At 43.9% G+C, this 14292-nt stretch overlaps 1 protein-coding gene across 1 annotated transcript in view; it reads right to left on the bottom strand.

The window, feature by feature from the left end:
• LOC114434642 (contactin-associated protein-like 4) overlaps positions 1 to 13929 on the bottom strand; it is a 92109-nt gene extending 78180 nt beyond the window's left edge. Inside the window, exon 1 of the mRNA XM_028403968.1 lies at positions 13845 to 13929. Coding sequence (XP_028259769.1) covers positions 13845 to 13929 — 85 coding nt within the window. The remainder of the gene's footprint in view (positions 1 to 13844) is intronic.
• Between the last annotated feature and the right edge of the window lie 363 nt (positions 13930 to 14292).

The raw sequence follows: 14292 nt of genomic DNA, 5'->3' as shown, positions 1-14292 counted from the left end.
ACCGAGGCAAGACTGCTTTCACTGGGACTTCAAAATAAAGGACACGAAACCAAGCGGCAGCCTTCGGGGCTCAGACTTGAAGCCCATGCGGAAGTGTCAAAACTTGTAGTTCACGCTGCAACCACTGCAGCTCTTCAGAAACAAACGGGTGACGTCGCGGAAGCTCTGTCCATATTTTTTACTGTCAATGCACAAAACCTAATATCAATATATACCACACTGCAAAGTCAGAAGGAAAATCAGGGGTCATGTGACAGGAAGAGGTCATTATGACACCTTTTCCTTCTGAGAGTTTCACCACTGTGCCTCTGAATGTTCTCCTCCACACAACCTGACCAATTTTAGCTGTATTAGCCGATTCCTCAGTCCCTACACAGATGTCCGAAGGGTTAAAAACCCAACCTAAATCCTTATTTTTAATGGATTTCCCCTGACTGAGAACAGAGCCAGTTCAAATTATTCACAGTCCCGTCAGAGGTGCTCGGTCCTGTCTCCCTACGCTGACAACAAGGCTTCAGCTGAGATTACTTTGTCAACATTATTGTACTTCATTTCAAGCACAGAGAGATTTTCATTACCCGAGACTATAAACCACAGACCGTTGACAGTTTAGAACGGCCTGTCATTTCCAAGTGAAACTCCACTCCTCGATGTGAGCACTTCAGTGTTTGTCAGTGCTTTGCTCTTCAAGTTTTCAGATGCAAATAAAAACTGTGATATGAAATATAACCAACGCTTGCTCAAAGGATTTTTGTGGTTTGGCTGTGCCCTATTCAGACATGCACTCCTTCAGGATAACCTGACAGATTCAGAACGTGTTCTGAATGAGCACTTTTGTCAAGTCATTATTATTTAAAACAGATAATGATGCACATGATCACAAACAACAGAAGAATTCCAGCTATCAGCAGGTTCCTGAGCACCCGTGCACGGGGACATGGTGGAAACAACAACACATATATTTATGCTAATAGAACATATGGACGCATTGCCCAATATCTTCCAATCATGGGAGCAATACAAAAGTCAGAGTAAGAAAGCTGGCTGGGGACTGTGGAGGCTTCTGCAACATGGTGGACTTTTACTCAGGACGGACTCTGATGTTCGAATCCCCCGGACACCACAAGCTGTGCTGTTTTCTTAGACATCATAAGGTGTTAGGTAAAAAAACGATGTGGCTGGAGAAATATGCTCACATGTTCTGTTTTTAAGGACTGAAACATCAACCATGTCATGTTTTCCTTGAGAGAAGAGGCTGCTTTTGGCAAACATACACTTTTAATGAAAATGTGTCCAAATCAGAAGGAAAAGGTGGACAGGGTTCACAGGGAACCATTTAAAACCGTTATCCTACTGCTTACTGTGAAGCTGTATGTGATATTGTGCAAAAAAAAAATACATGTGTGCACATAATAGTTAGCTTACAATGCACAGTAACCACTGCAACATCACCTTTTGATGGGAAATGACTATAAATGGGCCTCTAACCTTGACCTGTGGAGGCGTGTTAAATCTGTGAGGCTGCAATAGAAAACTGTTAGAGCAGAATGCTCCGATGAACCATCTGTCATCGCTCACAGAAAAGCTTTTAAAGCTTAGCAAGTAGCAGCTAGTAGGATGCTGACTGGGTCCCAACATACACTATGTGACCAAAAGTAAATGGACATTATGTGCAATATCAGCATATTGCTGCTCTGTATTTAGTTCTAAATGTAGGGAATCTCACTGTTTACTAGGTCTGCAGCTAATGATTGTATTTTTGATTGTCCGCGGTAATCAGTCAATGCCGATTAACTAGTAATAATCAATTTATTGACTAATAATTGGAGCTTTAGAGCCTATGAGTATTTAGATGTTGAACTTTGTGTATTTGTTGGCACAGAAAAGCCCAAAAACATTTGCCTGTCCTGACCTCAGAGTCCCCCAACACCAGGGTTCGATGTCAGAGAACCAGAACCTGTAATGTCCAAATAGACTGGTTAACTCAGATTAACAATCCAGATACTTTAATCCAGAGGTAGGGATGTCCCGATCCGATCACGTGATCGCAAATCGGGCCCGATTACGTGATTTCAGACTCGATCGGAATCGGACATTACCTCCCGATCAGGACTCGGATATATATTTATCAGGGCTGTCAAAGTTAATGCCTTCTATGCAGGGTGGCTCTGTGTCTTGTAGTGTAGGGGTATGACAGCTGCTTTTGGTGCGAGAGGTCCTGGGTTCGAGACTTTGATGCGTGTGTGAAATCTCTCAGTGTGGCGGTAGCACGACACACACACACACACAGACACATTTTGCTGCAACGAGTGCCTTTATAGAGTCCTGAAAGTATCGGATCGGGACTCGGTATCGGCAGATACTCAAAATCAAATGACTCGGCTCGAGGGCAAAAAAACCTGATCAGGACATCCCTATCCACAGGTTATAGCACAGGTCATGCCCTAAAGCGCTTATTGGTCTATAAGGGAGTTTGTTTAGCCGGCAGAGATCGGCACGTTTATTTGTGACAGCAATGACGTCATTAACGGCGACAAAACATATGGAGGTAGTGTCGAGTGTGGTGCCCTACATTGACCTTCCCATATGAGGGAGTGAGTGAGTGATTTCGGACACAGCCATGGTTGAAGAAGACCTGTATGTATGCACAGGTTGAACAAGTCAAGGAAACAGGGGCAATCAAAAAAGAACACAGACCAAACAGGAAACTGAACACACACACAACAAAACCTTACAACATCCAACCAGTTACCCTTATGACATCTTGCATATAAGCAAAGAAAGAACACTTACGTGCCTCTTTGAGCTAATGTTAAACACACATCCAGCATCGTTGGTGGAACACAGCCTTTAAAAATGCCAGAGTTTGTGATGCATGTGAAATTTCTCTTGTGTGCAACAGCTCCACTTCTAATTCACTCTGAAGGATGCGATGTTATGCATTGTTGAATTTAATTATGGGAAAGTTACTTCACTTTTCTTGTACAAAGGAAAAACTTGACTTTTTCTAACCACAAGCGCAGGTACATTCCTGACTTCAGAGTGTAGTTTGAAAGTTAAACACACTTCAGACTAACAGCCTGCAGCAATAGATGCTACTGGACCTGCTCATAATTCTGCTGTTGCATCCTCTCTCAGTCCAGTTCAGGTCTGAAGCTGAAGGAGACACAGAGCAGCTGCAAGATGCAGTTCAATTGGAATAGAGGTAAAGTGAGCGCTGCGAAACCTCGGTGGATAAATGTGTCACGAGAGCGCGGCCTTGACAAGAAAACCTGGAGAGCAGCAGCAGCAGAGCTGCTCGAGCAGACGAGGCTGTGACATTTAAAAAGGTGACTGTGAAAAGAGGTGAAGTACAAATGCAGGAACGCTTAAAGGAAAATGAAGGTAAAAGGGTTCTGAAGTCCCGCCACTGAGAGGGGCTTTGTTAGACTAAGACAGAGCTACAAGGAAGGCACAGTGCATTCACGATATCACAGGAGGAAACACAACTGCAGTGTAGCACTGACACACAGGCCGCTCAAACTAAGGCTGTGTTTGTATCTTAACATGGGGGTCTATGGGGACTGACCCTTTTTTGGAGTGGCCATCAAGTGGCCATTCAAGGAATTGCACTGCGGTACTGTTTGCTTGGTTTAAAAAAAAAAAAAAAAAAAAACATCACTAAACATGGTGTCTGACGTCACAGAGGGTGTGTGTGGGCTTTGACAGGGCAGGATCAGAGTAGCACTCACATGAAGCAGCAATAAAAAAGGGGGGGCTTTGTTTCATGAACATTTTGAAGTTGCAAACCTACATCAGCGACTTAACAAGAGCCTGGAGACTGATGATGGAGTGCTAGCTGCAGCTAAAAAGACCATGTGAGGAGTGGACAGTGATGTTTCTCCTGGTTCTATTATATACATGGGACCAGGCAACATTCAGCATGCTTCATGCTTCAGCATAAATAATGATTTGTCCAACAACAATTGTGTGCATCATACAATAGATGATCTCCAAACTTAAACACAGAGGTTTCAAAAATCGAAGACATCTCACAACATTTTATTTTAAGAGTAATTTAAGAGAAGCTCTAATTTATGCTTTCAAATATAATTTTGCCTTTTTTTTCAAGGTCGATGTGACGAAGGGTGACTGCAACAATTGTACAGTAATTACTAGATAGAGAGACACGCGTCAAATATTCAATAACATCAAATTTACCATGACACCGGTTGTCATGGTGAATCGACATCTTTTCTGGTACTCACTTCTCAAAAGGAAGAAACTTCATTTGGAGGGTGGGGGGGGTCAACCCGCTCCACCCCCGCAGGCAGCCTGTGATAATGAACCTGCTGCTTGTTTTCTGCCTTCCCTGAATCATCCTACCAACAGTTCATCTTGTCTGTATAGCATGTTGAGTATGAGCTACCAACCCAGTCCTATCACACAAAGTGAGATTTAGATCATATGGTTTTGCCCACATGGGCATAAGTAGTCTATGGAGATTCTTCCCATTTCAGCATTCTAAGATAAAAGGAGATGGCCGGGGAGAGGGAGGGCGGGGTGCTGCCATCGCCACCTGACCCCGGGAGAAAATGCATGGAAGCCATGTTGGGAGCTACAGACATCAAATGATGGAAGTCAAAGGAAAGTACTCATGATAAGGAGAGGAGAGAGCAAGAAAAGACCAATGAATCTCTATCAACGTTACTGAAATGACACAAAGATCCAGACACACTGAACACAGAGTCCCATCCATCATTTCACAAACCAAAGGTAAGAGAGATCAACACAATGTGATGCCCTACACACCCAGTCTCTCTCTCTCTCTCTCTCTCTCTCTCTCTCTCTCTCTCTCTCTCTCTCTCTCTCTCTCTCTCTCTCTCTCTCTCTCTCTCTCTCTCTCTCTCTCTCTCTCTCTCTCTCTCTCTCTCTCAGCAGCACAATGAGACAGCGTGATGCTTGTTTGTGCAGAAAGCAGCTGTGCTTGTTTTTGGTCTGTTAGTTTGTGTCTTTACAAACTTCTCTCCAAAGAGGTGCCACAACACACAAAGGTTTATCTGCAGTATACACACAGTGTGACTGTACAACAAGACTAAAAGAAGCACCAGAGCAGAAGCATCCAGCAACACTAAGGCTAATTTAAAAAAAAACGTAAAGAAAATAAAAATCAATAAATCCACCTGCAAACATCCCTGGAGAACATCCTGTTTCTTGTTAATGGATATAAACAAAAAGAGGCTGTTTGCATTGTTTGCCATTTGTTATTGGAAATCTTATATCTAGATTAGCATCGCCCTAAGACCTCCGGGGTTTAGAGACAAATGAAGTGGGTCAAAGTAGAAAAGGCTGCGTGGTTAAGCAGGTGAGGAGCAGTGCAGAGTCTCAGCCCGACCTAAAGATGCCTCCTGCAGAACAAAGCACTGGGACAGACAGACTTCTGAGTGACACGTCACACTGCATCATTTGTGAAGCCTTGTCATCTTCGTGTCAGTGTGTCTCACAAACCACGTCACCCCAGAACTGATGTGTGGAATATAAAAAAAGCAGCTACACCTAAAGGAAGTGGCTCTGTGCGGATGCGACAGCAGCACGACGAAGTCTGCCGTTCACAGATGTGAAGAACTTTGCAGGTTCTTTTGTGTTTTAAGAAAAATAATGAAAACATAATCAGCATCAGCCGTATTTTGTCTTCAGCCATCAACCCGGGGACATGTTGACTGACCTGTGCAGACAGCTGCAGCTGCATGTATTTCACAAATTATCAGGCAACCCTGGTTTCACCAACTAAAGTCATGTAGGTGTGCTTAATTATTAACAATTAACAAGTATTCAGTTTTCTGGTTGCTCGCAGATGCCCTCAAAAAGGGTAAAACCATGGGTAAGAACCAGGTCAACTATCCGACTATAGTCCTCAGCTGCTGCAGGTCTGGGTCTGATTCCAGCCTGTGGCCATTAGACCGTGGTCCTCATACACCACATAGCTTCCTGTCTATCTTCACTGTCCTCTGTCAGTTAAAACCAGGACTGTTTGGAGATAAGTTATTTAGAGGACTTAGAGGCATTTGAATCAATAACTATGTGTGTATCTGGCGCCCTCCAGTGGTTGTAGGTACCGTATGCGTTGTTAAGGGCAGGTCTCTTCCCCATAGTGGTTAAAAAGTGTGCAGAGACTGGAGACTTTTTCTAAACCTGATCAAGAATTTTCAATGTCTAACCATAAGTAGATTTAATATCTATTTAATAGATTTATTAACCCTGAATGTGAAGTCAAACTGATGGGTCATGAGGCACTCAAATAAAAGGAGGTGGCTCCACAGGGAGCAACATGATCTCCAGCCTTTTGGATGAAGGTCTGGCACACACCATCCACTCCTCCACCTTATTGGACCTTTGGTGGCCTTTATACAACTTTAAAGTCTACCACATGGTCAGAGTACACAAGCCAAACACTCACATGAGCCCTTCTGGCCATCCACCCCATTGTGTGACGATTCATTAGTGAGGATATGATGCCTGAAAAAGACAATTTAAGGACTTTTTAGTTGAATAGAATATTCTATGAAGAGTATTATGCTGTGGACTGATTGGAAATGACTGATACTTGAAGCTTAAACTGAGGCCGAGCTGTGATTGACGGCTTCTCAGAGCCTTCAGAGTTAAATTCACTTCTCCGTCTGTGACTCTCTCTCTTGCTTCTCCCTTAGAGAGACGTGTGCTGTTACTTCATCCGTAATCATCTGTATTTTGTGGCTGTGCGAGTCAAAATAATAGCTTGCCTGGTACTACAGTTTGAGCTGAGACTGATGTGAGTCCTGTGTCTGCTTTGGCTGCAGTCTGACAGCCTGACAGCTCTGCAGACTGCTAACAACCACACAAACGTTTGTTCCTCCTCTCCCATCTGTTAGCGACACACACACGGTGGCCCGATAATTCTGCTGACTCCCACCTCCGGCGTCAGAAAATTACATCTATAGTACACAGGTCGATACAGTGTTCTCTGAGACATAATTAACTGCTGCTTCCTTTAAATAGTATGAGAGCACTGTTGGCATTTCTTCCCTGCAAACTACAACAATGTGTGACTTTCTGGGAGGCAGAGGCTGGCAACAAAGCAGCAATTAAAGCGGTAATATGTGAAGTTTAACCCTCATCACATTATGCTGAGTGCTGAAACAAAAGTCCAAAGCATGAAGGCTCACATTACTAATGAGAAGAGAAACCCATTCACAGGGAAATATGTCAGTCTTATGTAGATTTGGAGGAATTGCTGCAGGTTACATCACTTGTACTAATGGACCCAAGAGGAGACGAGCGGAGCATGTGATGAGAATCTCATTAATGGATCATATTTGCATTTCAAAATAGGCTAAAAAGATACTGAATGGCATTCCTCTTTACAATGAGAATCACTTTGTTGGGAAAAAACACAAGCATTTTGCAAATTATTATGCTCTTCCTCCGTTTCTTTTTTGCCTATAGCGCAGAGGCCTGGCTCTCCCTGAGGGCAGACGGCAGCGGAAGATTTTTTAAGTCATCATACAAAGCGCTGCATTTTTTTCCTAAACGACAAAAAGTATTTGTGCTCGACTTCAGTTCCACAGATCGACAAAATATCCCCTTTGAACAAGAGCCGCAACCATTTGTGTGTAAAAGCACACACAAGTCCGTCTATTATATTTAATGCAGATTTTCACATTTGCTAAAACACTAAATTTCATCGTCTGTGTTTGCAGCACATCCTCACTCACCAGAACACACTGACGCACTTTGGATGTTGAGCTGGAACCACAGGTGGCAGAAGTTTCACTTAATTCCAACACAGTTCACACACACACACAGATCACTATGTGATGTGATGAAGCCAGATAAAGTGCATAAACAGGCTGAAGAGTGAGCGTTGTTACTCGTTTATCAATTGCTTTTATCCTAGGAGCCCTCTGCCGGCCTTTAAACTATTCCAAAAGTGAAAACAAGCACTCACAGAGTTGTCATTATATTTCTACGGCCTGCCTGAAGGCCTGAGCGCAGCAGCTGCGGTGGACATCTTTAAAAGCAAACTCAAGACCTTCCATTTTTTTACCTTGGCTTTTAGTTAAGTTATAATCCTTCATTCTAACTTTTTTTTACTTCTGAAAAGCACTTTGTGTTACAAAGATGCTAAATAAATAACGTTTGATTGATTAAAGGTGGCAGAGAAGACAAAACGGGAGGAGGGTCTGTGTGACAGGTGACGGATCAGGAGGAAGAGGATGAGGAAGACCAAGAACAGCAACCTCGATAAGCCGCGTTCTTGTTCTGAAGGGTCCATCGCTTTCACGTTTTATATTCTTTTCCTGTGAACGCCATGCAATGCATCCTGGGTGTGTCGCATGTGAGTTAAGAGTTGATCCAATGAGGTCAGTCGAAGTGAATGAGCTGTGCGTTTTTTGGACATTCACCGACATAGTAAATACATAAAGCACAGATAGCTAGCAATGTAGCTTAGCGGTTGCAGTCTGTCAACCTGATGAGGGTCTGAGCATGTCAGCGTCCTGAAGCGACGCAGCAAACCATGGAACTCCAGACGCCAGTGTGCACGAGTCGTTTATGTTGTGACTGTCAACGTGATGATCTGAGAACAGAGTTTGACTGAGCTCAGAGATGTTTTGATGAGGTTTATGAATCTAGTGCAGAGAAAAGAATGGAAGGTTTTCACAAATGTGTCTTAGCAAATGTGATAATCTGAATAATTTGGCTCCCTGGTTGCATCAGTGATCACTTCTGCATATCCTCTTATGTGTAAAAAAAAAATCAAACAGATGGAGAGATGCTTAAACTGAAGACTTATTTTACAATCTGAAGTGTCTTATTTTGTGGTTTGGAGCATCAGTCGAGCTTTAATAACACAAAAACCAGTTTGTCCAGCTGGAAATCAAAAAGAAAACACTGATCCCCAAAGCTACAGATACAAGAGGATGAAGAGTGATGATGAACAGAAGTCATTAAACTGTAAACAGGGAAGGTTAAACAAAGTGTGTATTTCAAATGAATGTAGCAGCTGTTTAATTGATTGAGAAGAGAAGCATTGGGGAGACCAAAGAAGAACATTACAACAACGAGCTGCACGCTAATCTACATATCTGATTTAAAGTGAATTAAAAAAAGAAAAAGGGCAGAATTTGCAAGCCTACATTTAATCATTTAATAACCTCGTTTAAACACCCCCACACTGATGAGTCAGTGATGTCAGATAAATTGCCAAAAAGGCTGGACGGCAACTTGCTGATAACACACAGCAGAGAGGTCCATGTAGCCAACAATACAGACAAAGGTGTGATAAAAATGACAAAAATATCCACCGACCCGACACAGAGGGTGTGTTTAGGAAAGACAGTGTGTGTGTGTGTGTCAAAATAGCAACAAGTCCTGCAAACACCACAAGCACCCACCAGCAGAAACAAATTGGCGCCCCTGTCTGTGATTAGCATTGATGCTTGTGGTCCGTTCAGTGGTGGAAACACTTCTGCATCATCAGCAGGTGTCTCAGGGTCACTGGTGTTTCGCCCCTGAAGCCTGAACACCTCGCCTCAGCAGGGCCAGCCAAGACCAGCTGGGACTCGCCTGCAGAAGGGTTCCAACTGTGGGCTCTCATCAGCCACAGCCACAGCGAGCTGGTGTCAGTCTCTCTCTCTCTCTTATGGCCTCCTTTAGTTGTTTTGATTCGAGGCCGAGTTTCTCCAAGAAAAATGTATGCAGTGATGTTGCTGGGAATCCGCAGCAGCCGACCTCGATTGGGGACGATGGTTGCATTCCATCCTTAGATGAGAGCCACACCTGAGCTCGTCAAACAAGTGACAAAACAACCACCCAGGATAAAATCACATCCAGGTGAGTGTGTTTAAAACACCTGTCGCAGTAAAGGCGAGAAAGCAAGGCCGCGGTGCACGAGAACAAACTATTTACTGCAGAAACTCCTGTTACTGTGCACCACAGAGCTGCAGCTGTGTGAAGGTGAGATGAGGGGAGGCAGGCGAATGGATCCGACGACACACACACACACACACACAAAGGAAAGCCACTGATGGGTGAAATGAGAGAAGGAGCCGGGAGTGTCAGTGCACGGCTTAAAGACGGAGGGCACCAGCTCTGAATGACCACACAGGGCACTGAAGCAAACCTCCTCCACTGTTTTCTACACTTCACTCCTGCTGCTACACCACCTTCTCCTGCTTTATTCTCTCCCAACACACACACACACACACACACTGTTTTACACCAAATGTCTGAGATAATGATAAATGGCTCCAGTGGTTATGTCAAAGATGTTTCACACAGTCACAAACTCAGACCAGCTACTCTCCTCGTTTCTACTAATTAAACATCTTTCAGCTCTTTGTTTTGGTTTCACAGCCTGGCACTGGCTCCTGTTCAGCACATTAAAGCTCAGACAGACCAAGTTAGCAACGTGCTCCACTCTTAAGGAGTTTTTAGTGGTGTCTGGTTCAAACCCAACCTTTGAACAGCATATTTTATGAGTTAATATCGTCCCATCCCTCTTCAGCATCAGGTAAATGACACACAAACCAACCACATCTGATGCTTTCCTGACAAGGCTGTGGATTCTTTAGGGCTGCAATGAGTACTCGAGTAATATTCAAGGACAAAATGCATCGACAACTAATTTAGTACTCGATGACTCATTAGTGACGTCATTGGGAATGAGTTTCTCGTGGCGCAACTTGTTTGTTGCAGCCCTAGTATTCTGGAACAACCACAAACAAAACATTCTAATCTGATCACACATCCTGTGTTAGCTTAGCCGACTAGCATGTCATAAGCAACAGTGATCAAAACAACACAAGCTCCCATTCCACTGGTGGAAGTCGCAAACACAAGTCATCATCTGAAATCACTCCACATAGCACACGGTGTGTTTTTGCTAATAGCTGATGTCTACACTTTCTACTTTCCCGCTGCATGCTCTAGTGACAGTGAACAGTGACCTCAGCAGAATGTGGCTGGTTCTTGGACCGATAACAAGTCATCCGATATAATGACAGGGCCGGTTGATGAATGGGTCTGTTTTTAGGGAGGCTGGCATCCACTGGGGAGCTGGCCTTGGGCAAACACAAAATCCCACAGGTCACAAAGGCAGATGGATGGACTGCAGTTTTCTGTCACTTTTATCACTTAAATACTCGTCCCTGGATTAATAAATCTAGCTTCATAACTGGCAGCTACAGGCTCACACCGCCAGCCGCTGCCACCTTTATGTCACCTTGGCTTTATGATATTCAACAAAACACAAAATATAAGGGTGATTTATCCTCCACTGTTTCCTTCATACTGGTTCTCATGATGCACAGACGGCAGGAAGGGTCCTCACATATGCACATCCAATTGATCTTATTCACAGGTTTATGTTCTCCTCAGTGCAAACCAGCAGCTCATTGAAAAGTGATAAATTCTGATGAGACAGCGCTGTTCGCATACGAATCAGGGAGCCGGGCCCAAATTCAAATCAAATTCTCTCCAAACATATTTTTCACCAACTTATTCTCTGTCTGGCTGCGGACCGGAAGAGATGAATTTCTAACCGCTCTGTGAAAATAACAACAGCCCATCCTCCCAGCTGTAAATAAACATGGAAGCCGCCCACAGTCTCAGCCATCTGAGAGATCAAATGCTCACCGGGTTACCTGGCTGCCTTCAGCCGGCACCACAATCAAAATGCAGACAAAATGTATGTGTCTACTGGGATGGTGTGAGAGAGGTGATGAGGACTGTTGACTGCAAGAAAAATGGCAGCACAACACACACACACATACACACACACACACCACGATTGGCCAGATGTAGGTTTGATTTCCTACATGGCTCGAAGACACATGGAACAAACAAGCAGCTGAGAAATGAAGCCATGCAGAAGTGTCAAAAGCTGCAGTTTCCCCCCTTGGCCTCTAGGGGTCCGGTTCAAAAAGTGAGTCAGTCCCCGGTTCGTCTATAATGTCCAACACCACAGCAGAAATAAGCAGTCTGATACTAAATAAATTAATAATAAATAATTTATTTAGTTCTAGTATTTAGTATAATAAATATTTTTTTTAGGCTAATTAGAGCGCGGCTGCTTTGAGTGACGCCCTCTCGGGTTTAAGCAGTTCTTCCACACGTAATCAGAAACTACAATTCCCACCACATCCTCACACATAAATAAATGGGACGATGTGTATAACAGTTGGCTGCAGTAGTCAGTACTATGACAAAGTCCACAAACAGAGGAAGTGGGCAGGTAGGTGGCATTACATCCACACCTTTATATTAAGATACTGTTGATTAGACAAAACTGAGCCTTAAAAAAAAAGAAAGAAAGACATTACAAAGCTAACTTTTCTTGGTGACAAGATCTTGCAGTTCTTCACATGACCACACGAGGGCAGACGAGCAGCAAAAACCACTACAGCTATTTATTTTTCTGATCTGTACGAAAGTATGAATGAATTCATATTCGCTTTTTTAGACTTCAGACACATTTAATAAAAACTGTTTAGGAATTTTTTTTTTGCACTCTTTTTGGCTAATACATGCACTTTTTCACCTAAACTGCAGAGAACATCAAGCCTTTTTTCATCTTACAGTCCAATATTTACCGATATCGACCGATAATCACTGAAGATGAGTCACTAGTGTGTGTGTGTATTTATATAGTAGAAAGCATGATGAATGACGTGACGGGTGGAATCGGGATAAATGTGGATGATGAAGACTCTCACTGAGGAGAATTATACACACTGCTGCGAAGCACAATATATGAAGCACAGTGTGTATTTGCAGGTTTTCCATGTGCCGGGGGAATGATTGCCTCTGAGCCAAAACAATGCACACATTTGAATTTGGGTCAATAATACTATGAATACCACCTCCTTTTATAAAGCTGTTGTGTTTCCACACAATCAATACCCTCGAAGCCCCTCTGCTGTCCCGTCCTCCACCCTGATCCATCTTTCTCTTGGAACATTGATTTCTAAACTTGACTGTCTCCAGCCTGCGTGTGTGAACACCTCCTGATCCTGAAGAGATTTCTTTTCCCCTGTCAAGTTGGACTGTCACATCCTTTATTTACAGCGTCACTGCCAAATCAGTACAGTGATTATAGAGCAGAGGATACTGGAACTATTCGTTAAACCTCCCTGAAGACACTCACACACACACACACCCAGGGACTCACAAACAGCAGGGAACTGGAGATCTGTTGCAGATGAGAAGATTCTTGTTCCTAAAAATCATTGATCTTATACAAGCAAAACTTCAACTCACTTTTCAGGATCAATTTCTATAAAACTGGAGGCAAAAAGAAGAAACAACATCCTCCTGTGCAGCTCCTCAGAGAGACCACAGCCTCCTCCTTACACCCACGAGACAATCTTAGAATGCTTGAAATAACTTGGGGAAAACAGGAAGGTAAGTTTGGGAGAATTACGTTTTAAGAGATAAACGAAAAGTCAGGTCTGAAGCAGCCAGATGTTTAATTCACTGCTGCTTATTCCCAACACAAACTGACCCTAACTCTCGCAGCTTCCTGCTCTCAGTTGCGCAAAAAGGTTAAATATAAAATTAATCAATTCACGTCGTCACTTTCTTTGAAAAGTCATATTTAAAAACCAAAGTTGCAGCTTTCTAAAACTGTGTGACATTTTTTCTTTCTCTGTTGGCTAAATGGTTTCATCACTTCAAACTTGCAGTGTGTGTGTGTGTGTGAGCAGCCAGCCAAACAGCAGGCTGAATACAGCTAAAGTAAAGCGACAATAAACCACGGGGGTCACTTCCAGCACCATGACGCTCCACATCCTTCCCAAACGGCGCCAGAAGCGCACGGAGCTGCTCACCTTCTCCACCTGTCCCACAGGCGCCGAGCAGCAGAGAGCCGATCAGCGCAGTAATCCCAGCGAGGCTCTTACTCCCCAGAGGCATGTTGAAGCCACGGGATGCTGCAATGTGTAATCCCACCTGTCTGAGGGGAGACAGTCGCCTTTTCTTCTTCTTCCTCCTCCTCCACCACCTCTCCTCTTCTCCTCTCCTCTCCTGTTCGCTTGTCTGTTCTGCTCTCCTCCAGCTCCAGCTCCAGCTCCGCTCCGGTGCGCTGCGCTGCAGTAGCCTCACTGCCACAGTGTGTAAGTCGCTGGCTGGTACCCAGTGGGGAGGAGGAGGAGGAGGAGGAGGAGGAGGATGCTCTCACACCGCCTGCCCTCCGTCAACTGATGGAGGGGAAAGGATAGAGCCAGATAAAGAAGGGGGAGGGTTTTTTTTTGTAAAGGGGAGCGTCACGGGTCCGAG

The sequence above is a fragment of the Parambassis ranga genome, chromosome 4 (assembly GCF_900634625.1).
Source record: "Parambassis ranga chromosome 4, fParRan2.1, whole genome shotgun sequence".
NCBI classification, from domain to species: domain Eukaryota; kingdom Metazoa; phylum Chordata; class Actinopteri; family Ambassidae; genus Parambassis; species Parambassis ranga.
Note: the sequence above shows the minus strand (reverse complement) of the source record. Positions and strands in the feature narration are given on the sequence as shown.